The following is a 24,147-nucleotide window of genomic DNA, read 5'->3' on the forward strand; positions in this document are numbered from 1 at the left end:
CAGACCATTCATGACATGCTTGGACTTTTTGGGTTGACCTGAATATCTTTTTTATAAACAACCACTCATTTTACTGTAGGACTAAATTGACCATACAGTATTCTGTCTCATATAAAATTATTTCTCTTTAAGCATAAAAGTTTGGAAAATTTGCAACCTGACAATGTAATAGAAAAGAAAATCCCATTTTCTGAGGAGAAATTCAAGCCAGCTGCAGAAATTTGCATAAGTAACAAGGAGCTGAATGTTAATCTCCAAGACAATGGGGAAAATGTCTTCAGGGCATGTCAGAGGTCTTCACAGCAGCCCCTCCCATCACAGGCCCAGAGGCCTAGGAGGAAAAAGTGGTTTCATGGGCCAGGCCCAGGGTTGCCATGCTGTGTGCAGCCTAGGGACTTGGTGCCCTGCATCCCAGCCACTCCGGCCATGGTTAAGAGGGGCCAACATAGAGCTCAGGCCATGGCTTCAGAGTGTGCAAGTCCCAAGCCTTGGCAGTTTTCACATGGTGTTGAGCCTGTTGAGTGCACAGAAGTCAAGAATTGAAGTTTGGGAACCTCCGCCGACATTTCAGATGTATGTAAATGCCTCGATGCCCAGGCAGAAGTTTGCTGCAGGTGTAGGGCCCTCATGGAGAACCTCTGCTAGGGCAGTGTGGAAGGGAAATGTGGGGTCAGAGCCCCCATGCAGAGTCCCTACTGGGGCACCACCTAGTGGACCTGTGAGAAGAGGGCCACCATCCTCCAGACCCCAGAATGGTAGATCCACTGACGGCTTGGACTGTGTGCCTGGAAAACCCACAGACATTCAACGCCAGTCCATGAAGACAGCCGGGAGGGAGGCTGTATCCTGCAAAGCCACAAGGGTGGAGCTACCTAAGACCATGGGAACCCACCTCTTGCATCAGCATGGCTTGGACGTGAGAAATGGAGTCAAAGGAGATCATTTTGGAGCTTTAAAATTTGACTGCCCCATTGGATTTCAAACTTGCACAGGGCCTGTGGCCCCTTTTGTTCAGCCAATTTCTCCCATTTGAAATGGCTCTATTTACCCAATGCATGTACCCCCAATGTATCTAGGAAGTAACTAAATTGCTTTTGATTTTACAGGTTCATAGGTGGGAGGAACTTGCCTTGTCTCAGACGAGACTTTGGACTGTTAACTTTTGAGTAATGTTGAAATTGAGACTGTGGGAGACTGTTAGGAAGGCATGATTGGTTTTGAAATATGAGGACATGAGATTTGGGAGGGGCCAGGGGCAGAGTGATATGGTTTGGCCGTGTCCCCACCCAAAACTCATCGTGAATTCCCACGTGTTGTGAGAGGGACCCAGTGGGAGGTAATTGAATCATGAGGAAAGTCTTTCCCATGCTTTTCTCATGATAGTAAATAAGTTTCACCAAGACCTGATGGTTTTATGAAGAGGAGTTCCCCTGCACACGTTATCTTGCTCTTTGCCTGCTGCTATCCATGTAAGACATGACTTGCTCCTCCTTCCATTCCCCCACAATTGTGAGGCACTCCCAGCTAGGTGGAACTGTAACTCCATTAAACCTCTTCTTTTGTAAATTGCTTCAGAGGGTGCAAGCCCCAAGCCCTGGCAGCTTCCACATGCTGTTGAGCCTGTGAGTGCACAGAAGTCCAGAACTGAAGTTTGGGAACCTCCACCTGGGTTTCAGAGGGTGTATGGAAATGACTGGATGTCCAGGAATAAGTTTGCTGCAGGGCTGGGGCCCTCATGGAGAACCTCTGCTAGGGCACTGTGGAAGGAAAATGTGGGGTGGGAGCCCCCACACACAGTCCCCACTGGGGCACTGCCTAGTGAAGCTGTGAGAAGATGGCCACTGACCTCTAGACCCCAGAATGGTAGATCCACAAATAGCTTGCACTGTGTGCCTGGATAAGCCACAGACACTCAATAATAGTCTGTGAAATCAGCCAGAAGGAAAGCTGTACCCTGCAAAACCACAAGGGCAGAACTGCCCAAGACCATGGGGACCCCCCTCTTGCATCAGTGTGACCTGGATGTGAAACATGGAGTCAAAGGAGATCATCTTGCAGCTTTAAGATTTGACTACGCTGCTGGATTTCAGACTTGCATGGGGCCTGTGGCCCCTTTGTTTTGGCCAATTTCTCCCATTTGAAATGACTGTATTTACCCAATGCATGCACCCCCATTGTATCTAGGAAGTAACTCACTTGCTTTTGATTTTACAGGCTCATAGGCAGAAGGGACTTGCTTTGTCTCAGATAAGACTTTGGACTGTGGAGTTCTGAGTTAATGCTGAAGTGAGTTAAGACTTTGGGAGACTGTTAGGAAGGCATGATTGGTTTTGAAATGTGAGGACATGAGATTTGAGAGGGGCCAGAGATGGAATGATATGGTTTAGCTCTGTATCCCACCGAAATCCCATCTTGAATTATAACTCCCACAGTTCCCGCATGTCGTTGGAGGAACCCGATGGGAGGTAACTGAATCATAGGGTCAGTCTTTCCTGTGTTGTTCTCATGATAGTGAATAAGTCTCCAGAGATCTGATGGTTTTAAAGATGAGAGTTTCTCTGCACAAGCTCTCTCTCTTTGCTTGCTGCCATCCATGTAAGATGTGACTTGCTCCCCCTTGCCTTCCACCATCATTGTGAGGGCTCCCCAGCAATGCAAAACTGTAAGTCCATGAAACCTCTTTCTTTTGTAAACTGCCCAGTCTCTGGCATGTCTTTATCAGCAGCGTGAAAATGGACTAATACAAACACATTTCTAAGTGTCTAAACTACAGTCTTCCTTAAAAACCAAGGGTAGTCTCTGTTGCAATAGCTATTTTAGTATAAAAAAAAATCAGGTTCACAATACAAAATTAAGTGGTTTAAGGGCTGAAACAAACTTGTCTGTTTAAATTCTTGGGGTTCCATAAGGAAAAACAGAGGTTTCTCCCCCAAAGGGAGTCTAGCACCTTCTCCATTTTCTTTAAGGAACCCCACGCTATTATAAACTATTTTAGGTCCCCCGTGCAGCAGAGGGTGCAAGAGAAAGGAGAGACAGCAGAAGTAAATGAAGAAACTAGAATTCAGTCAACTGAGAAGAAAAAACTTTTGCTCAAAAAAAAGACAAGGTTCTAGGAGAGGAAAAAAACAAAAACAAAAACATGAAAGTCCTTTAAAACAAACACACACACACACATTTTGGATATTAGCTTTAATTTATCTGACTTTTAACCATTGAGCTCCTTTAAAAAAAAGTTTTTAAATCTCATTACCATATTTCAGCTAGAACAAATTGCTGCTATTTCAGAAGTACCAAGTATCAAACCAGAAAGGACTTGATTTAGAAACCAAACCCAGCTTTCATGCTGGAAAAAAAAAAAAAAAAAAAGAAGGCAGAAACTTAGGCATTGAACTGCAGTGTGGGGTAACAGCCATTGCTTTCAGTTTGGCCTGGCTAGCAAAAAGGTGGTCTGGTTATGTAAATAAAGTCCCTTAAGTAGTGAAAATCAAAATCAATCTTTTTTTTTTTTTTTTGGTGGGAATGTAGCCACTTTAGAGGCCTTATTCCCCATAATTTGAAACTTTCCTTTGGATTTGATCAAGTCAGATAGAGTTGGTCAAACCCAATGGGAAAAAGACTGAAACAACAAAAACAGAAACATACAACAACAACAACAATAATAAAAAAGAGCAAAGCAAAACAAACAATTGCACAACTTACATAATTACTGAGTGCTCTAACAGTAAGGAGAAATTAAGACCAGCTGGCTATTAATTTTACCTTTAGCCAAGACAAACCCCAGTTCAGTTACTTACCTAGGAATGGATCTCAGGCTGAAGACTGCACTCCACCATCCTAGAAGCAGGAAAAAAAAAAAAAAAAAAAACCTCATCTTCCCTGTTGGAAGTGAGCTCAAACTCCATAAAGGAGTTTACCTGCCTTCCATCATCACAGAAGCAGGAAAAAACTTGCCTGCCTTGTTTTGGAAGCAAGTAAAACTCCAAAAAAAGGGGTGGGGTGGTGGTGGGAGTCGTACAGCAAAATAAAACGTTAAATCTCAACCAAATTTTGGGAGATCAGGGATTCTCTGGAGGGGGTGCTTCCAGGCCTCAGTAAATTGTCCTATTCATTTGAGCCATAAAGATAACTCAAGCTGGTACTAAGCACTCCTAAGACATTTTTTCAAAGGTCAGGGGCACCTCCATTCAGAATCCCTTTGTGATTACCAAAATGTGAACCCAGAAAATCTGAGACAAGTCTCAGTTAATTTAGAAAGTTTATTTTGCCAAGGTTGAGGACACACGCCATGACACAGCCTCAGGAGGTCCTCACGACATGTGGCCAACGTGGTCAGAGCACAGTTTGGTTTTCTACATTTTAGAGAGAGATGACACACCAATCAACATATGTAAGATAAACATTGGCTTAGTCTGGAAAGGCGGGACAACTCAAAGTGGGGTAGGGGCTTCCAGGTCATAGGTAGATAAGAGACAAATGGTTGCATTCTTTTGAGTTTCTGATTAGCCTCTCCAAAGAAGGGAATGAGATACGCATTTATTTCAATGAGCTAAGGGGTGACTTTGAATAGAATGGGAGGCAGGCAGGGGCCCATTCCATAGGCCCCTCCCCACCAAACTGTCCTTGAAAAATCCTCACCTCTGAATTTTAGGGGAGGCTGATTTAAGTAATAACTGCCCTAAGCAGTTTTCAGCTTGACTTTTCCCTTTAGCTCAGTGATTTGGGAGCCCCAATGTATTGTCCTTTCACATAATCAATTTACAGAACAAGAAAAAAGAGAAAGAGAGGTGACTTACAGCCGGAGAAGCGGAAGCTGCAGCCGCATGCTGCATGGTGATGCCACACAGCCACATTTCCTTCTAGGCTCAATGTCATTTCTAGGGTTCCAAAAATTGATGATGTTTATTCGTTTTTTATACCCCTCTGCGCAGGCCCCAGTACTGGCCCAGACTGGCCAGGTACCCCACGCTGCAGAGGGGTATGCAGCGGCTCCCCACAGGTCTGGCTTGGGCCACATCTATCACAGGCAGACCATTGTGAAAAGACCTTTGCACAAATTTTAAGTGCAAGATATCTGACCTAACCAACTCCATCTTGCCTTTAACCTCCAAACTGCCTTTGATCACTTCTGGGCATGGGCCAAGCTAACTTTGGAAGAAATTTAGTTAGTAATTTAAATGATAACAGCCCTTCCCACAACTAAACCACCTTTGTAATACTAATGAAAGGCCACCAAGTTAAGAGGATGAGAAGGGCCTGGATTCTGCTAAGTAGGGATAAACAATTACCAACTATTGTCCCAGAAGTTGTAAGATTTGCAACTTCCCTAATTACTCCTGCAGATAACATCACTATTATAGAAACTAGGATTGGCCTTTTAAGATGTATTTTCAGACAGGGTCTCATTCTGTCACCCGGGCTGGAGTGCAGTGGCAGAATCATGGCGCAGTGCAGCTTTGACCTCCTAGGCTCAAGCAATCTTCCTGCCTCAGCCTCCCAAGTACCTGGGACCACAGGGACGTGCCACCACTCCTGGCTACTTTTTTTTAATGTTTTGTAGAGAAGAGGTCTCACTATGTTGCCCAGACTGGTCTCGAGCTCCTGGGCTCAAGCACTCCTCCTGCCTCAGCCTCCCAAAGTGCTAGGATTACAGGTGTGAGCCACTGTGCCTGGCCATACTTTTGTACTGCTGACACCAGATGGCTCTACCTGGACCAGCAGACCAGCAGCTCCTTGGTAGCTCTCATCCAAAAGTGGACTCAGTGCATAAGGACCTTTTCTACACCCCTATGATGGCATTCCCAAAAAATCAGAAGCACCCATTCCCTAGGCCCCTGCCCACCAAACTGTCCTTGAAAGATTCTCACCTCTGAATTTTAGGGGAGGCTGATTTAAGTAATAAGAAAACTCCAGTCTCCCATTTAGCTGGCTCTATGTATAGTCAACTCTTTCTCTATTGCAATTCCCCTGTCTTGGTAAATTTGGCTCTATCTGGGCAGTGGACAAGAAGAACTAATTGGGCAGTTACAGTGGGGTTGACTGGCACATGAGAATGGTGGGATTGAGAGGCCTGGGAGCCTCCACCCTGCAGGGTCTGCTGATTGGTATCAAACCCAATAAACCATAAGGTCAGGGGAACCTGCAGGGGAGGAGCAGCAGGAAGGACACTGCTCTGCAGCCCAGCCCACAGCACCCCACATGGTGTCCATGGCCATTCTAGTGTATCCTGACCTCTCACACTGCTCCAACCCTCACAGCACACCTGCTGCCCTCCTGGGGTGCTGGCCTCCCTTCAGGGAAGGGGAGACTCTGGGCTTACAAAGATCAGGACAGCAGCCAGAGGAAAGATGTGACAGGCCCTGGCTCCCTCCCTCCTGACGTCTGCCCTCTCCAGCCAGACTCCAGCCACTCCCTGCTAAGGGTCCAGCCTGATTCTGTTGAGCAAGGAATGTTTGTGAGGCTCCCAGGCTGGATGCCAATGTGGTCCCTGTGTCTTGGTGGGATCCTGTTGCCCCACCACAAGAGCTACCCCAGAACAGGCGATTCAAAGAGGAGGGCTGTACCCAGGGCTCAGAAGCACAGACCCCCACCAGCCCTCCTCAGCTGGCAGAGCCCACCTGACCTCTCTGGGCCCTCCCTGGCTGGCTCAGCTCTCACTGGGCATCTGGAGTCCTCCCCACCCCAGATTCAGGCACAGCCAGTGCAGGTGCCACCTGCTTAATGCTGTCCTGCCCAGGCACCCTGCCCAAGCCCCCAGCCACCCCCCAGCTCAGGGGCCAACGGGCGCAGCCTCCTGGGTGCTGATCTGCTGCAGCCGAGAGCCTTAAGCTGCCTCAGGCCCTCCTCAGTGAAGATGAGGCCAAGAGCAAGCAGAGGACCCAGACCTCCCAACTGAGGTGCGTCTCTCAGCAGGCAGCTGCACTTCTGGAGAAGGTCAACTGCAGAAGCTCCTTGCCCTGCCAGCCTCAGGGTCCTTTCTGAGGCTCTGCCCGCCCCAGGGTGGCTTTGAGGAGGCCTCCCCTGCTCAGCCTCCTAGGGCGGCTTCACGGGCTTCTCGAGCCACCGCTGGAGCCATGAGGGCTGCCCTCAGGTGACCACCCCCAGGCTGGATCCCTCTCTGCCTTTGCACACCCCCTTGAGATGGGTCCTAGTAGTGCCAGTTCTCTTTCCCCAGCAAGGGCTGCTCCAGGTTACTGCCCACCCAGAGACCCTGGGGGCCAGCACTGACTTCAGAGGTGGAACCATTCAATGTCCTCTGGTGGTGACCTTGCTGTGACGGCTGGCCTGGGGCTCCTGAAGAGCTGACACCCCACAGACACCATGTGTTAGGCACTGTGTGAAGGTTAGCCCTGCAGAGTGGCCCCACACGATTCAGACACTTTTGAGAGTGAAAGGGGTACCAGTAATTGTTCCAGGACAACAGGTGCCACCAGGACTGCCCAGTGAAAGCACCAGGACAACAGGTGCCACCAGGACTGCCCAGTGAAAGCACCAGGACAACAGGTGCCACCAGGACTGCCCAGTGAAAGCACGACACAGCGGCACCACAGGCACATCCAGCTCAGCACAGCAGGCCAAGAAAAGCGGGGAATCACAGGCAACAGGCAGGGGAAGGGATGCAGTGAGATCCTGGGCTGTGGAGTAAAATGGCTCCGGACTCCAAACTCTGTGTCCCTGACTATCCCTGATGCTCCCGAGCCTCAACTGCTCATCTGTACCAAAGGGATGGCACTAGTGACTCAGCCAGGTGCCAGGAAGATTCGATGAGTTAAGTGCCACCAGAATGTGGACAGCACAGGCCCCACTAAGTGTGTTCTGCCTCCTGTCGTCTTGGATCCTCTCTTCCTCCTTTGCTGCTTTTACATTGGGTATTTTCCAATGTAGCATTTTAATTTCTTTAATGATTTTTTCACTCTATTTTTTGAATTATTTCTCTAGTGGTTGTTCTAGGGATCACCATTTACATTTTATCAGAATCTACTTTGGATCTGCGCTAATTCCAGTGAGACAGAAATGCCGCTCCTGTGCAGTTCCGTCCCCTTTTCCCTTCTGCGGTATTATCGTTATGCACCTATCACATCTCTAAATGTTACAAACCCAGCAGTGTGTTGTTATTATTATTATGTAATGTTATGCTTTTTAAGGAAGCTGGGAGATAAAAGAAGACCAAGTACATATTTTTAGCTTTTGCCACATTAACTTTCCTTTTATTGTTTCTGGTTCTCTTTATCTGTTCTGTGAATTTGAGTTACTATCTGGACTCACTTCCTAGTCAGATTATTTTGCTTCCACCCATCTCGTTTGGGTTATTATTCACAAATACATTATATTTCTATATGTGATAGGCCCAACAATGTTATACCCATATTATTTTATATAATTGCTTTTTACATCAATTAAGAAGAAATGTGCATCTATACTGTTTTATACAACTATACAAGTACCTCTGCAAGTGTTATTTTCAATGTGGATTTAAATTACCTTCTGGGGTCATTTACTTTCAGCCTGAAAGACATCCTTTCATCTTTCTGATAAGGTGGGCCTGCTAGCAACAAACTCTCTTGGCTTTTGTATGTAGTATCTGGGTTCATCTTTAAACTGCTTGTTTGTTTGTTTATTGAGACAGGGTCTCACTCTGTTACCCAGGCTGGAGTGCACTGGCCCCAGTCTTGGCTCACTGCAACCTCTACCGCCCAGGTTCAAGCAATTCTCCTGCCTCAGCCTCAGCCTCCCAAGTAGCTGGGATTATAAGCGCATGCCACCATGCCAGGCTAGTAGACAGGGTTTCATCATGTTGCCCATGCTGGTCTTGAACTCCTGACCTCAGGTGATCCACCTGCCTCAGCCTCCCAGTGCTGGGATTACAGGCGTGACCCACCATGTTCAGCTGCTTAAATTTCTGAAAGATAGTTTGCTGGATATAAGATTCTTAGTTAATGGTTTTTTTGTTTTTGTTTTTGTTTGTTTTGAGCACTCTGAATATATTATCCCTCTGCCCTCTGGCGTCCACTGTTTCTCATGAGAAGTCAGCTGTTGATCTTACTGGTGTTCTTTTGTAAGTGACAAATCATTTTTCTCTGTTTTCAAGATTTTATCTTTGGCTTCCAGCAATTTTACTATGATGAGTCTATTTGTGGATCTCTGGTTATCCTACTTAGATTTCATTGAGCCTCTTGGATTTGTAGGCTAACATTTTTCAAAAAAATTGGGGATTTTTCAGCCATTATTTCTTTAAACATTTTTTCTGTTCCTTTCTGTCTCTCCTCTCTTCTGGTTCTCCAAGCGTATGTTGGTGCAATTCGTGTGGTATAATACATTTCTCTAAGGCTCTTTTCTTCACTCTTTTTACTGTCCTTTGGATTGCATAGTTTCTATCACTCTATTCTCAAGTTCACTAATTCTTTCTTCTTCCAGTTGAAATCTACTGTTGAGCTCAGCTTGCCTAGTGAATTTTTCATTTCAATCATTGTACTTTTTAACTCCAGAATTTTCATCTGGTTCTTTTTATTTGAGACAGGGTCTCATTCTGTCACCCAGGCTGAAATGCACTGGCACTATCACAGCTCACTGCAGCCTTGACCTCCCAGGCTCAAGCAATCCTCCCACCTCAGCCTCCTGAGTAGCTAGGACTATAGGTGTGTGCCACCATGCTGGCTAATTAAAAAAAAAAAAAAATTGTAAATACAAGTTCTCACTATGTTGTCCCAGACTGGTTTTGAATTCCTGGACTCAGATGATCTTCCTGCCTCAGCCTCCCAAAGTGCTGGGATTACAGGTGTGAGTCACTGAGTCAAGCCTGTTTTTTTTTTTTTTTTTTTTAATACAAAACATATAATTTCTACCTTCTTAATCTCCATTTGAGGCAATATTGGCTCACACCTTCCTTTAGTTTTACCCCCTTTAGTTCTTTAACCATAACGTCCTTTAGTTCTTAGAACACATTTATGATGGCCACTTTGAAACCTTTTTCTTTTAAATCCAGCATCTTGCTCTACATAGGCAGTTTCTATTACCTGCCTTTTCCCCCAGTGTATCAGCCATACTTTCCTGTTTCTTTGCATGCCTCATAATTACCTTTTGAAGAATGGACATCTTAGGTAACCATTGTAGCAATTCTGGATACCAGCCAGGCTGATCTTGGACTATTTTTCTGCTTTCTTTGCTTAGGGACCAGCTAGACTATTTTAGTGGCATCTATTTCTCACCCCACATCCCAGAGCCTCTGACTGCATCTCAGTTTTTCTCCTCAGGGGCACCATCTTGGTTATGCCGTCAGTTGCCCTGATGACAGTGGTTTGAAAGTGTTGCAAAGCACTTTGTTTTCCCTGACCACATCCAGCCGTTAAGCTCCACTAATGGTCAGCTGATTGCTCCACTGTTTTGAATGCTGCCCTGGACATAAATTGCTTCACAGGTCAATCCAATCAAATTTGGGCTCCTTTGAAGGGATAGTTCCTGAAGTTAAGTGTCTGTGATACTTATATGACCCCTAGCCAGACAATATTTTTGGCACAGATCCCCAATAAATATACTGATTGACCACAGTTGCCTTTCTCCATCACTTCCACTGTTTTTTGAGAGCACCCTTAGGCTGGAACTTCACACTCTAACAAATGCAGTTCCTGTGGGGAGGAATGTGGAGCTCCCTGTTCTATGGCCTGCTTCTCCAGTGGCTCTGCTGTTTGGGGTGGGGACAATGTTGTGTCTCCCCCCAACTTTGACAGCTGAGCATTTGATGGGAGGGGAGTCAGCAATCCCAGGTTGTCCGGGCTTGCCTCTCAGTATGGAACCCCCATTCTACAGGTGAGGCCCACTAAGGGTTGTTGCCTGCCTCCATCCCTCACACCCTAAGCTCACCTCGTAAATCCGCCCTGTGCCCAGCCCTGCCATGAGGCAGTTCTCCAACATTATGTCTCTGTAGAAGCCTCTGGGGAGGGCTTAGGAATTGCCAGCTCCTCTGGTGAAGTCACTGCCACATCCATGAAGCCCACAGAACTGCCTGGACCTGAAGCAGGCTGGAACCTCTGCTCTCTCCTTACAGAGATGGGGGAGATCAGACATAACTGCTGGAGCAGGCATGAAGGCACAAGGCCTGGGCCGACTTGCACTGCTAGATGAGTCCTATACTCGCTCACCCATCCTCTACAACTAGGCTCCCCAAACCTTTTACAACTAGTTGTACTCGTATGACTGGGACCTGGCTCGAGGGACATGAGCAGAAGTGGTGTGCTTTCTGGAGGCAGACACAGTGGAGGGGACTGGAGCAGGTGTCCTGTGACATCTTCAACCCTGTGGTTCCCTTCATGAAATACACATGGCGTATCTTGGTCTGTTTGCAAGGTTATAAAGTAACACCTGAGGCTGAGTAATTTATGAAGAAAAGAGGTTTATTTGGCTCACAGTTCTGCAGGCTGTACAAGCAGCATGGTGCCAGCATTTGCTTCTGGTGGGGAATTCGGGGAGCTTCCACTCATGATGGAAGGCAAAGGGGAGCAGCATCACATAGCAAGAGGAGGAAGACGGGAGGGCGGTGCCAGGCTCTCTTTAACAAACAGTTCTCACAGAAACTAATCAAGTGAGAACTCACTTGTTACCACAAAGACGGCACCAGGCTATTAATGAAGGATCCATCCCGATAACAGGAACATCTCCCATCAGGCCCCACCTTCAACACTGGGGATCAAATTTCCATGTACGATTAGAAAGGGACAAGCATCCAAACCGCATCATGGCAGGAGGAGCCTGGCTCTGCCAGACAGTTGAGCTGTTTCATCAGCCCTGATTTCCCTTCTCAACTAGTATGTGTGCAAGAACTAAACTGCTATCTTGTGTACACAACTCTGCAGGGTCCCTCTGTTATTGGCACTGGGTAGGGCAGGGTAGGAATCCCCCAGGCCCTGGCCATGAGGTGCTCTGTATTTATCACCGCTGTCCGGGTCATGGTGGGCAGTGTGGGTCTGCCTCCCCTTCTAGACCAGGTGAACCTTAATGACAGGTGCATGTTTTACTCATCCCAAGTCCCCCAGGGGCCTGGCCCATGACTGGAACTGAGGAGTCGAGGGCAATGGCAGAACTGCCTGGACCTGAAGCAGGCTGGAACCTCTGTTCTCTCCTTACTGCCTGTCTCAGTTTGGATTGCTATAACAAAATACCACAGGCTAGGTGGTTTAAACAACAGAAATTAATTTCTCACAGATCTGGGGACTGAAAGTCCAATACCAAAGGCACTGGCAGTCTAATGTCTGCTGAAGGCTATTTCTGATTTGCAGATGGCAGTTTTCCATTTTATTTCTTCTTTTTAGCGATAAGGTCTTATCATGCCTAGGCTGGTCTCGAACTCCTGGACTCAAAGCAATCCTAATGCCTTGGCCTTCCAGTGCTGGGATTACAGGCGTCAGCCACTGCACCCAGCTTGAAAGATGGCAATTTTCTCGTATGATCACACTGAGCAGCAAGAGACCTCACTCTAGTTCCTTCCTTTTAAGGACTCAATCTCATCGGGGAGCCCCACCCTCACGACCTCACCTAAGCTTAGTCACCTCCCAAAGGCCCCACCTCCTGATACCACCCTACTGGGGGTCAGGGTTTCAACATATAAACTTTGGGGGGGGACACAAACATGCAGTCCTAATACCATCATTACGGAGATGGAGGCCACACACCGACCAACACCCATACCCTCAAGGGCACTGGTGGGGACAGAGGGGTCTCACCCAGCACTGCCATGAGGCAGAAGTTCTCCAACATTATGTCTCTGTAGAGGCCTCTAGGCAGCACTTAGGAATTGCCAGCTCCTCTGGTGAGGTCACTACCACATCCTCAGGGCCCACAGCCTCCTGAAACAACAGAACTTTGCTGCTTCGTGGAGGAGCGTCCGTATGTCCACACCATAGGGGTGTGGTCACTTCCCTCTGCCAGGGAGAAAGGGGAGGAGAACAGGATTCCTAGTGTATTTCTTCTCTTCAGAACTGACAGCCCATCAAGGTACAATGACACAGAAAAAGGCTGGCCAGGTGCCAAGTCCTGGCTCAAGCGTGGCAGCTCCTCCCACTGAGTCTCATGGCCACCCCAGAGGACAGGCCTTCCTTTCACACACATCAGAAATAGGGACCCCAAGACCTCGAGAGGGGGAATGGGCCCAGGGACATGCCTTGGCTTGGAGTGGCTTAGGACCAGGGCAAGACACCTGATCCCAGAGCAGACCACCCTCTGACACTGGGCAACACATTCCCTGCTCTGGACCTCAGTTCCTTTGGCTGCTAAGGAGGCCCAACAATCCTGGCCTATGTGGGACGGGACTGCCTGCAGACATAGACGGCCTTTGAGCACCTCGTATCTCGCTTCCCAGCCAGCCTGGGTGTGGAGATGGCCATGCTGACAGGTTCCCTGAGAGAGGGTCCAGCCATGGCCAGCGGGCCTCCCAGGATTGGCCCCTGGGTGCAGGGCCTGAGCAGGGAGGCCATCATGCTGCCTTTGAGACCAGGACCCAGCAGGGGCCATGCCTAGATTCAGAGGCTCAGGACCACCACGGAACTGAAATGAGGTTCAAGGCCTCACACAAGAGTGGCCCCTAAAAAGGCTGGTAAAGGAGTGTTTTCACCTCTGTTTACAGTTGAGGGCACTGCTCAAAGTCATGCAGCTGGTGAATGGCAGGGAGTGAGCAGTGAACATGAGGCTGGTCACCAGGAGCAGGTAGCCGTGGGTCTCCCTCTGCCCTCAGCAACTTCGCACCTGCCCCAGATATCTAAACAGGAGTGACCCCACCTCATTTCATGTTATCATCACTGCCCTGCAAGGGAAACAACAGATGTGTAAGGTCTGAGGGTCCATGTGTGGAAGCAGACACCAGAGCCGAGTCCACGCGGGCAAAGGAGCGGGCTTGCAGGGCCAGGAGCTGGGGCTCACCTGGGAGGCTGGTGGCTGCAGCTCCTGGCCCTGCAGACAGCCAGGCCTGGGGTCTACAGGAGCTGGACAGGGAAGAGGACAAACAAGGCCTCATAGGTCCATTCTCCCCAGCCTCCCAGCAGGCAGCTGAGCCCAACGCAGTGCCGGAGAGCTCAGCCCTTGTCAAGGAGAGTCCTCGAACCCAGAGGGGGCAGCGGAAGTGCAGAAGCCCTGCCCAGGCCCTGTCTCCCAGCCCACCACCCACCCCTCATGGCTGCCACACCCACCAGCCCGTGACTGTCCACATCCTGACCCCTACCTCATGACCTCCCCAACTCTGATCTCCACACCTGACCCCAAAGCACATTTTATTATTATTTTTATCAGAGATAAGGCCTCTCACTCTGTCACCCAGGCTGGAGTGCAGAGGCCATAACTCACTGCAGCCTCGAACTCCTGGGCTTGGGGATCCTCCTGCCTCGGCCTCCTGAGTAGCTGGGGTTACAGGCAACCACCACCACACCTAGCTCATTTTCTTTTATTTTCTGTAGAGATGGGATCTCCCTATGTTGCCCAGGCTAGTTTCAGACTCCTGAAGTAACGTGATCCTCCTGCCTTGGCGTTCCAGAGCGCTGGGATTTCAGGCAGAAGCTACCACCCCCGGCCCCCCATAAGCACATGTATGTGGGGTGAGGTGAGGTCCCTGAGGTGCAGTGTGGATGGGTCTTGATTTGTCCCAAGTTTGGCTGCCTTGTGCCACAGCCTCCCAAGAAAGGATGCAGTCCACACCTTCTGCAAATCCCTGCCTCGAACCCTGTCCCTCCGGAAGCACATCCAGCCACCGGGACCCTGAACCTCCTCCAAACTGGGGACAACTGATGACAGTCCTCCAACCCCAGGGAGCTGAGGAAGCCATGAGCAGGGGCTGCGACTTCCTTTCTTCCAGTCAACCTACCACTAGCAATCACTCATTCGGCCCGCTGGATAAGAAGAGTGGCCTGCAGACGGGCCCAGGGCAAGGTCCGCTCTAGATCCTACTATGCAGGAGGCAGACAACCTTCAGCACAGCGTGCCGGGGGTGCCCACAGAGATCCAGGCTGGCATAGGCAGGACAGGTGTTCTGTAAACCAATCCAAGGTAGAAGGGGCTGAAAGACCACCTACCAATCCCAATCCCTGAATTCACCGTGCCACCCTGAAAGTATGGCCTCTCCTGGGCACCCTGAGGGATGGGAGCTCCCAGAGTGGAGGCTGCCTGTCCCAACTGAGGACAAAGGAGTGCCCTCAGGCCTGAGCCCTCAGGGGCACCACCAGAGAAGAATGTGGTGGTACAAAGAGGTTCGTTCTACTAGCAGGCTGGAAGCAGCCACGGAGGTCCCAAACCAGACGTCACAGCACCCGCTGCCCCAGTAGCCACTGGAGAACTGAGGCCATGACCTGTAGGGGCACGGTGAGAAGACAAGGAGTGGCTCCAGCCCCATGTTCACAGATAAAAGGGAGAGGCATTTAAACGGGACCAGAGACTTGCACGCTCTGCTCTGGCAAGCTCCAGGGCTTCCCAGGGGCCTCAGCAGCCCCAGAAACGGAGTGAGGAGACACAGCCTCACAGGGCTGTGCTGTGGTGTCTGGTGCAGCGGGGATCCACCTGAGAGGGCTTGGGGAACAAGATTCTGAGGCTAAAACATTCCACCACTTGAGCTTCTGAGACTGGTCAGGAAGTGAAAACAAAGTGTTCGGAGGAAACAGCAGTCTCCACAAAGCGTTCCGGAGGACAGGATGGAGGCAGGAAGTATGCAGCAGGCAGCTGGGCCCAGCAGCGCAGAGATGAGTAAGCTCTGGGCTCCCTAAAAACCTCACTCCAGGGAGACCCGCAGCAGCGAGCCCAGGTGAGGAGGGGCTGCAGGAGGAGCAGGGCCCAAGTCCCCTGGGTGGCACAAGGGATTCCACCCACAGGGGCTGTGCCTAGAGTCAGGTTCCAAGCCTTGTTGCAGTTAGTCTCAAAGAGGGGCACCCTGAGGACACAGCCACTCACTGGGGACAAATGTCTACCCATGAGCCCAGCACAGTCAGCACAGAAGCAGGTCAAGAGCGGGAAGGGCTCAGGTCCTGAAGAGCTACAGTCTGACAGGGACAAGCCATCTCCAGAGGATTCAGGAGAGCCAGCCAGGAGCTCGGCAGGCCTGCCCCGTGCCCTCCTCAGCTCCACCCACCTGGGATGTCCTGCTGCTTCAGAGCCCTCGAGACATGTTCTAACCTCCTGCGTTGCCCCACGCAGCCGCAATCCAGCAATCTTGGTTATGAGGCTCTGCTAGGAGTGACACGTGAGCCCAGAAATGGCACGAAGTACACGGATGTGCAGAAGTTCCCCAGACACAGGAAGCAAACAGTGGGGGTGACACCACGAAGGCAACAGGACCCAAATGGGAACAACTGGGACTGTCATTCAGCACCGAGATCTTCAGAAACTATTTGGCTTTTGTAACCATCACACATGCATTCAAAGCAAGAAACACACACTCCCAGGACATAGGCAGGGCTCTGTCAGCAATGACTTTTGCCCCTGTATCGGCAGAGATGTGAAAATACAAGAAACCACAGCGAGCCAAATCCTCTCCCTCATGAGAACAAAGGTTTCAGTGGAATCAACAGCAGACGCTGGAATGCAAACTACGTGCTGACTCAGCCAAATGATACAAATTTAAGAGGGGAAAAGAATTCAAGAGCAAAGCACTGAAAATAACATAGCAAGAAAAACCCATTTAGGCCGAGTGCTGGGGCTCACGCTTGTAATCCCAGCACTGTGGGAGGCTGAGGAGGGAGGATCGCTTGAGGCCAAGAGTTCAAGACTAGCCTCGGCAACACAGTGAGACTCTGTCTCTACAAAAAAATAAAAAGGTAGGCGTCACGGTGCACGCCTCTAGTCCCAGGTACTCAGGAGGCTGGGGTGGGAGGATCACTCAAGCCAGGGAGGTCGAGGCTGCAGTGAGCTGTGATCACACCACTTCACTCCAGCCTGGTCAACAGAGTGAGACCCTGCCTCAAGAATGAAAAAAAAGAACAATGCACCTATTTCATGCTCGCTCAAAGACGAGGCTAATCACTGTGGACACAGGGCATTCTGGAATTTCAGCTGCAGGAAGCGAGTGCTGCCCGTGAAATGGAGATGCTGCAAGGCAGCTACAGACGTGGAGAAAACCACCACATCCTCTTACAACCGCGTCTGTGAACACTGACCGGGACAGACAACTCCTCCCCCAAGGTATTGCTAACGTGCTAACAGCTGGGGACAAGAGCACAAATATAACTGCTGGAAATCTAAGCAACCTGTTTTACTGTTTCCAGTGACTTACGTGCAAACCTAAGACTAATCTCTGAACGCCTGATCAAGACGTATTCATGTAAAGGCCGTAAGTATGAAATTCTGGGCAACATGGCACATTGCACTCTGAGCCAAAATGCCAAAATACCACGCAGGGTCTGTGTCCTGTATCCGGGTGATGAGCAGGGCCTGGTCAGCCGCTCCTACTTTCTTCACGGAAAGAAACTCTACCAAGTCAACTCTCCGTGGGGCCCCCCACATCCTGGGGCCAGAGACCATGGGATGGGATCTGCGGGTAAGAGGATGGTTCCAGTCATTCTGCTGAACGAGGCCACGAATGAAGTGAGACGTGCGGCCTCTTCAGCCGAGAGCAGGCCAAGAACTGAGTCCCAGCTCTCAGCTATCGGCCCTCAGGCACCGTGCCGGGGTCCACCCAACAAGGGGATGGCCGCCAGCCCAGCAGATAGAGCCTTCTGAGACGAAGCTTGTCCAGGGGCGGTGGGCATGGCCTCCTGTCGGCCTGGAGGGCAACTTCTCTCCACATGGACAGACAGACATCTCCACCCTCTGATACTGCAATGATCAGCCAGCGAACACGAGGCCAGATCAGCCCAGCCTGGCCCCCATTCCAGCCAGAGTGAGGCTCTGGCTTGTTCTAGGCTAGGGTGGACCCTTCTAAAACATTTCCTCACTTTCGGATGACATGGCAAGTGATAAAACCTGTATCGACAGGAACCTCGGGCACAGACTGTCCTGAGCACCCGAGCCACACCCATGGGCGACCCGCTCCTGGAAGGGCTCTTGAGTGTCTGCACATGCCCTCCTGCCTCAGGTGGGGTCGGGGCACAGGACCATGCCACTCCAGGGTGCGTGGAGAAACAGGGCCAGTGGCCAGGACAGGGCAGAGAAGCCATCAGTTGTCACCTGTTGTGGATGAGCAGGGCAAGGGAGAGTGAGCCGTGGCCCCGCAGCCACCAGGGCCCTCCTGGAGGGCTTCAACCTTGACCACAGCCCCAAGGGCGCCACGCCGCCTCCTCACCTGCTGCTGGCTCCGGAACACGGCGCGCAGCGCTCGCAGCTGCCCCACTTCCTGTGCACTGAAGCACGGCTGCCGCTCCGCAAAGCGCAGGACTGCATCGAAGGCCACGGCTGCCTGCTCCCAGGCCGCCTCCTCACCCTCACCAGGATCTCCTCCACCGTCTTGGTCAGCTTTCGGAGTCTTTTCTGAACCCCACACAACCTCTGCTGGCAACGTGGCAGCTGGGGGTTGTCCCCCTTCTGCCTCCCTTCCTGCTACACCCCAGCCGGCGGCCTGGCGCTGGCGAAGCTGGCCCGGGCAGGAGGAGCCTTCCTTCACAAGCTCCAGGATGTGCGCAAAGGATGTGTTGTGGGGCTTCGCTTGGAAGTGCTCTGCCTCCACCTCCTCCTCAGAGGAGGAGCCTTCAGCAAACACAACTGATGGCCACAGCTTCCTCCAGGCCCGCCTGAAGACGTGACTGGGAATTGCATTCCAGGCACAGGCCATGCTGAATATGGCATCATTCATATTGTAGCGGGTGTGAGGGCCCTGGAGGGGGGTCGGAGGGTTAATGAAGTTCCTCATGAAGTCTCTCCGAATGCCCTGCTCCATGGGCTGCACCAATGAGGCCACGCTGGCAGGCAGGAAGATGGTGAAAACATTACTGGACACCAGCTCGGCCTCCTGCGGGTGAGCCCGGGAGCTGTCCAGCAAGAGAACGGCCTTGCTGTCTTCCGGCAAACCTATGGTTCTGAAGTGCTCTCTCACCGAGGGCACAAAGATATGATGGAACCAATCGGAAAAAATCTCCTTGTCCACCCAGGCGCTCCCCTGGGCCTTATAGGCGACAGGCAGGTGCTGGATGCCTTTGAAAGCCCTGGGGCCGCTGCATTTCCCGATGGCCAAGGGCTTGAGCCTGTGGGAGCCTGTGGCGTTGGCACACATCAGCACGGTCAGCCGGTCCTTGCTCTGCTTAAGGCCAGGCACGGCCCCGCCTTCTGGAGTGGGATTTGGCAGGCACCGCCAGAAAAGGCCGGTCTCATCAGCGTTGTAAACCTGCTCGGGGGACAGCCCGTGCTCGGCAGCCAAGCTCCTGAAAAACCCACAGAACTGCTCCGCGGCCTGGTGGTCGGCTGCCTGCTTCTCACTGGATGCATCTAGCTTTTTAATGCCGTGTCTGGCCTTAAAGCGCCAAAGCCACCCTCCAGAGAACACACAGGGCTCAGTGAGCTGCATCTGCTCGTAGAAGTCCTTGGCCTTCTCGATGAGCATGGGGCCTGACACGGGGACGCCCTCAGAGCGCTTCCCCAGGAACCACTCGTACAGGACGCGGTCCAGGTGCTCCAGCTTGGGCGTGTGCAGCGTGCGCCGCTGCTCCAGTGCCTTGTTGGAGTCCGAGCTGGCGAAGAACCGAAGCAGCTGTGCCTTGTGGGCCCTGATGTCGTAGAGGGTGGACATGCCCACGTTGTACTCCTGCATCAGTGCCTTCCGGCTCTCGCCCTTCTCCAGGCGCGTACAGATGTCAATCTTCTCCTTCAGCGTCAGCACCACCCTCTTCCGCTTCTCCCCTCCGCTCTTCCCGGCAGCCGGCTTGGAGGCCATGGGGAGGGGTAGCTAGTCCTAGCACTTGCAGGACACACGCCTGGCCTGGGCTGCTGCCACTACTCCCCCTCCTCCTGCTCCCCTTCCAGGGCTCCGTCTCTCCCTCTCCACTCTGCCTGCCTGATCCTGAGCACAGGCCCCAGTCCGTCTCGGGTTCCCCACTCCACACGCTGCACCTCCTGCCTCAGGTGTCCCTGGTCTTCCAGGCTCCACACACCCAAGCCTTGGCTTCTGGCAGTGCAGTCAGCTGCCAGTTCTCTCTGTGGAGGAGGTGACCCTGTCAGACTCCCCTCTGCTGCTCCACACGACCGGAACCCTGGCCTCAGTGGATACTGTGGTAGCAGCTCCCCTCAAACTGACCAGGTCTGGGGTGGTCGAGGTTTTACCGCATAAGCTGCAGGGTGCCTCTCCAGGGTCCACGATGGTATCTCCAGGCACAGCACTTCAGGGGCTGGAAAGCAGAGGGAAGAGAGAGGAAAGTGATGGGGCACTCCCGGGACACACCTGGCATCCTCACGACTCTATCCTCACTGGGACGCTCCAGCTGAAATGTGAGTGCTACTGAGAGAAGCCACACAAGCACTAGCACGCAGTGCAGGGAGAGGGCGGCCCCGGGAGCGGCCCAGCCCTGCCCAGGTCCTGGGTGTGCTGCTCAGGTGGACTCTGCCCCACTCCCACCAAGCAAACGGAAGCCATTCGCTAGGGCTAGAAACGAGACGTGGCTCTCATAGGAGTAGCCCGGCCTTTCCTGGGGAAGCACTCAGGCAGAAGCCATCAGAGGAAGCCAGGAAGTCCGACGCTGGGCAGACCTGAGAACAAACCTCCCACCCGCCCGGCCGGACCCGGACTAAGCTTCTTGCTGTAACTGCTCGCTGGGCTGCCTGAGCTGGCCATCTTCTCAAATCCCTTATTCCTCCCTGAGGAGCAGAGGCAGGGGTGGAGGGATGCAGGGAGGAGGAATTCCTCATTACCCTCCCCGCCGAAGATCTTACAAACCCCATCTGCAGCAGGTCTCTAAACTCCTCTCTCTAACACAGAGCCCCAAACTGCCTCTAGAAAACGGGGCATTGGAAGTTTCTCTATAACAGCAGGCCTCAAGATCCTCCAAGGGCTAGGAGGTACTGCCAGTTACTCAATCACCCTCTGACCTCCCTGACCACACACACTCAGATGCCTCTACCGGGAGCCTCAGCAGACAGACAGCTGTGACCACTCCAGGCCCCTTTGAGGGAGCTCTCCTCAAGCTCAGCTCAGGGTACCCTGCCCCAGGCAGACACACTGGGCCGCCAGTCTTTGAAACCCCAGGCTCTAGTGCTGCCCGTCCACCTGACTCCACAACCACGGCAGGGCCGCAGAGCCTGCCAGACACGGACACACACACAACCACTCACCCTCACTCACACATACACGCTCAGAGGACACAGGAACAAGCTAGTCCGGAGCAGGAACCTCTTCAGCATTTGCTAATTTGGGAGGCTCTATGAACAAATGACTAATTCACACCAGAAGCAAATGCCAGGACACCTGATGGCCCGCTGGGAGCAAGGGCTCTTCCTGGGCCAGTTGTGTACCCTATGAAAAGCTTTGCTTTTAGGTTTCATACGCACCTTTGACCAATATGAAGAAAAACGACACAGAAACGTGGCAGCTCTAATCAAACACATCTTTCTGTTGGAGTTTTGAAGTGTCTTCTCACCCTTCTACATAAAGAGGATGTGGGTCATTCTCATCCCCTCTAGGTGGACAATTCCATCCTCTCCTAACAAATCTGCGAAACACCCCACACCCCTCCCTACACCTGAGCCCACTGGAAGGGCACAGAGGGCGCACCCCTGTGAGGCCAGGGCAGCCTATGGAGTCAGGGCCTGCAATGCACTTCACCCAGTAAGACACTGGTGAGGGCTGAGAAGCTATTTGCCCCAACACCGGGCAGCTGAGCTGGCCGGCTCAGTGTGGCGTGCGTGCAGGCCTGGGGTCTCCCTCCCCTCACTCCTCCGCAGGTCAGCAGTACTTGAGGATGGACTCCTGGAGTTCCTACCTCTCTCCCGCGCCCTTGCCATAGCTGCTTCTGCCAACTCCATGCAGAGCATGTGGTGGAGTGCAGAAACGCAGCCCTTTGAGGCCAGAGCTCAAGAGAAATGAGGAGTGCAATCAAATGCAGCAAAAGCTCCAAAGACAAGTTCTAGGCTTGTTGGCCGCCACCTCTGGATGAGTCCTGTCCTCTTCCGGAGTCAGTTTCCTGGTCTGCAAAATGTGGGCTGGTGCCCTTAAGGATCCTGCATCGTTCGCTGAGGGTGACGGTGTGACATGTGTGTCGTCTGGCAGAGCACAGTGAGCTATGTGCATCTCACCGTGGGGTACAGGAGGGATGGCAAAGCCACAATCCACCCTCGAGATTTTTAATATGAACCCGCTGCAGAAAAACTGGGGGAGACACCGAATCCCACCGTAGCCTGTGAGGGACTAACTGGGGACTGGGATGCCAGGAAAAGTTTCCTGGAGGAGACTCAGCACCAGACACGGGCTCCTTGTGGACACGTCTCCGTGCCTGAAGTGCAGGTGCGGCAGGATGACACAAAGTGGCTGAATTTGTTTCATAAGGAAATCTCTGAATTTTATTTTTAAAGGAAGTTTTTGGTCTCGCAAGTGGGACAGCAGTGTGTTCCAGCACTTTGTGTTATCCGGACACACCTGCAGCTCACGTATGGAGACGTGTCCACAAGGGGCCCGTGTCTGGTGCTGAGTCTCCTCCAGGAAGCTTTTCCCGGCATCCCAGTCCCGAGTCAGTCCCTCACAAGCTACTGTGGGATTCCGTGTCTCCCCGAAATGAGGGTGGTTTCTTGCCTTGCGACTGGAGAGGAAGCACAGAACCCGGAGGTCACGTGAACACGGGATGAAACATGGAATTCTCCTGTGCCCAAGGCACAGACAAGAAACGGGAGGCCTAAGGGGTCAGCGCTGGGGCCGACTCCGTCCTGTGTGAGGGGAAGAAGACCTGAGAAACGCGGGGGGAAAGCGGAAAACAACCTTCGCACGGGCATCGTGTGTGTGCGCGCGCGCGTGTTGGGGATGGGGGATATGGAGGATATGAAAGAGAAATACTCAAAACACAAGTCGCATTCTGGGGCCGGGGAAAGAGGTGAACTGGGAGTCAGAAGAGGAGTATGGGACAGAGAAAGATGGGACAGAAAGCCTGGGGCCTTGCGCCCCGCAAAGCGCGCCCAGCAGCCGGCGCCGAGTTCCGCTAGGAGCGCTCCACGCTGGGGCATCCTGGCGCAGGAGACAGCACTGAGCTACCGGCGAGGCTCGCTTAAAACGCACCTCTACCCCAGGGTCCCCGTTTGCGGGTAGAAATTCAGTCTGGGGCAAGAGCAAAAACGAAAATGGAGAAAAAAAGAAAAAAAAAGTCTCGGTCTGGTTTTTTAAGGGCAAGCGGATCTCGTGACCAAGCCTCTCTGAAAGTGGAAGCGCAGGAAGGGTCCGGGCTGGGGCGTCAAGGCCAGGCCCTGCGGCGAGAGGTGGGCTCGGCTCGGGGGCCGCGCGCTCAGGCCGCGGGGGTCGCGCGGGAAGCACAGGGCTTCGGGTTCCGAGCGCCGCTCCCGGGAGGGGGCGCTGCCGCCCGCGGCTGGGTCCGGCCCCGAGGCCTCGCGACCAGCCCCGCCCCGCGCGCCCGCCTGCACAGACTGCGGCTCCCGCCCGCGCCCAGCAGTGACCGGAGTCCGCCCGAGCCCACCCGGCCCGGCCTGGCCGCCCAGCGCCTCAGGACAGGACCCTACTCACCCTGCTCAGCCGGAGCAGCCACCGCCGGCAGGAAGTGCCGGCCACTCAGTTCTCCTCCAGTCCGCTCCTCGTCGCCTTCCCCCAGCTACTTCCGGTACGCTCTAGACAGGCTGGAGGACTCGGCGCTCAGTGGTGTCCGGGAGCCAGACTCCGGCTTTCCCAGAGCTGGGTGGCAACGGAGGGCCTGGGAGGGCTGGAGGCCTGGCGGGGAGGGGAGGAGTGGGAGTCCCAGGGTGGGGGGAGGCGTGGGAGGGGAGAAGCGCAGACAGGGAGGGGAGAGGGGAAACGGGGCCGGGGTGGGCTGCGCGGGCTGGACCCGGGCTCCGAGCTGCTCTCTCCATCTGTAGAATGGGCGCAGGGTGTCACGTTCATTTGATGACGAGTGACCCCTGCGCTGAAGGCGTTGGGGCTCCTGCAGTTCTGGGGCAGCCACAGGCGCCCAGGGTTTCGTGCCGCCCCGCCCAGGACAGCCTTCCCGGTGCAGTTTCTGATGCGGGGAGGGCAGTGCTGCCTTCCAGTCACCAGGACCAGTGCTCAGCCCGCCTGCT

At 52.5% G+C, this 24,147-nt stretch overlaps 1 protein-coding gene across 6 annotated transcripts; it reads right to left on the reverse strand.

The window, feature by feature from the left end:
• Positions 1-698: 698 nt before the first annotated feature.
• JRK (Jrk helix-turn-helix protein) lies at positions 699-23,675 on the reverse strand. 6 transcript variants are annotated; one of them, XM_017962396.3, is made up of 4 exons: positions 23,600-23,675; positions 18,239-20,270; positions 3,795-3,834; positions 699-846 (listed from the first exon to the last, which is right to left on the reverse strand). In XM_017962396.3, exons 2-3 carry the CDS (start codon positions 19,817-19,819, stop codon positions 3,808-3,810), a joined length of 1,608 nt encoding a protein of 535 aa, XP_017817885.1. In that variant the 5' UTR covers positions 19,820-20,270; positions 23,600-23,675; the 3' UTR covers positions 699-846; positions 3,795-3,807. The 6 variants fall into 6 exon arrangements, 5 of the variants coding, with proteins under 5 accessions (XP_017817885.1, XP_017817884.1, XP_017817882.1 ...); XR_004185966.1 differs by lacking the exon at positions 699-846 and having other exon boundaries at positions 3,497-3,834; positions 17,231-20,270; XM_017962395.3 differs by lacking the exon at positions 699-846 and having other exon boundaries at positions 3,497-3,834.
• Positions 23,676-24,147: the final 472 nt, after the last annotated feature.

This window comes from Papio anubis, chromosome 8, assembly GCF_008728515.1.
Source record: "Papio anubis isolate 15944 chromosome 8, Panubis1.0, whole genome shotgun sequence".
NCBI lineage: Eukaryota > Metazoa > Chordata > Mammalia > Primates > Cercopithecidae > Papio > Papio anubis.

Bases quoted from the DNA above. Each gene is read 5' to 3' on its own strand.
- JRK (XM_031669794.1), bottom strand. From the start codon at position 19,819: ATGGCCTCCAAGCCGGCTGCCGGGAAGAGCGGAGGGGAGAAGCGGAAG.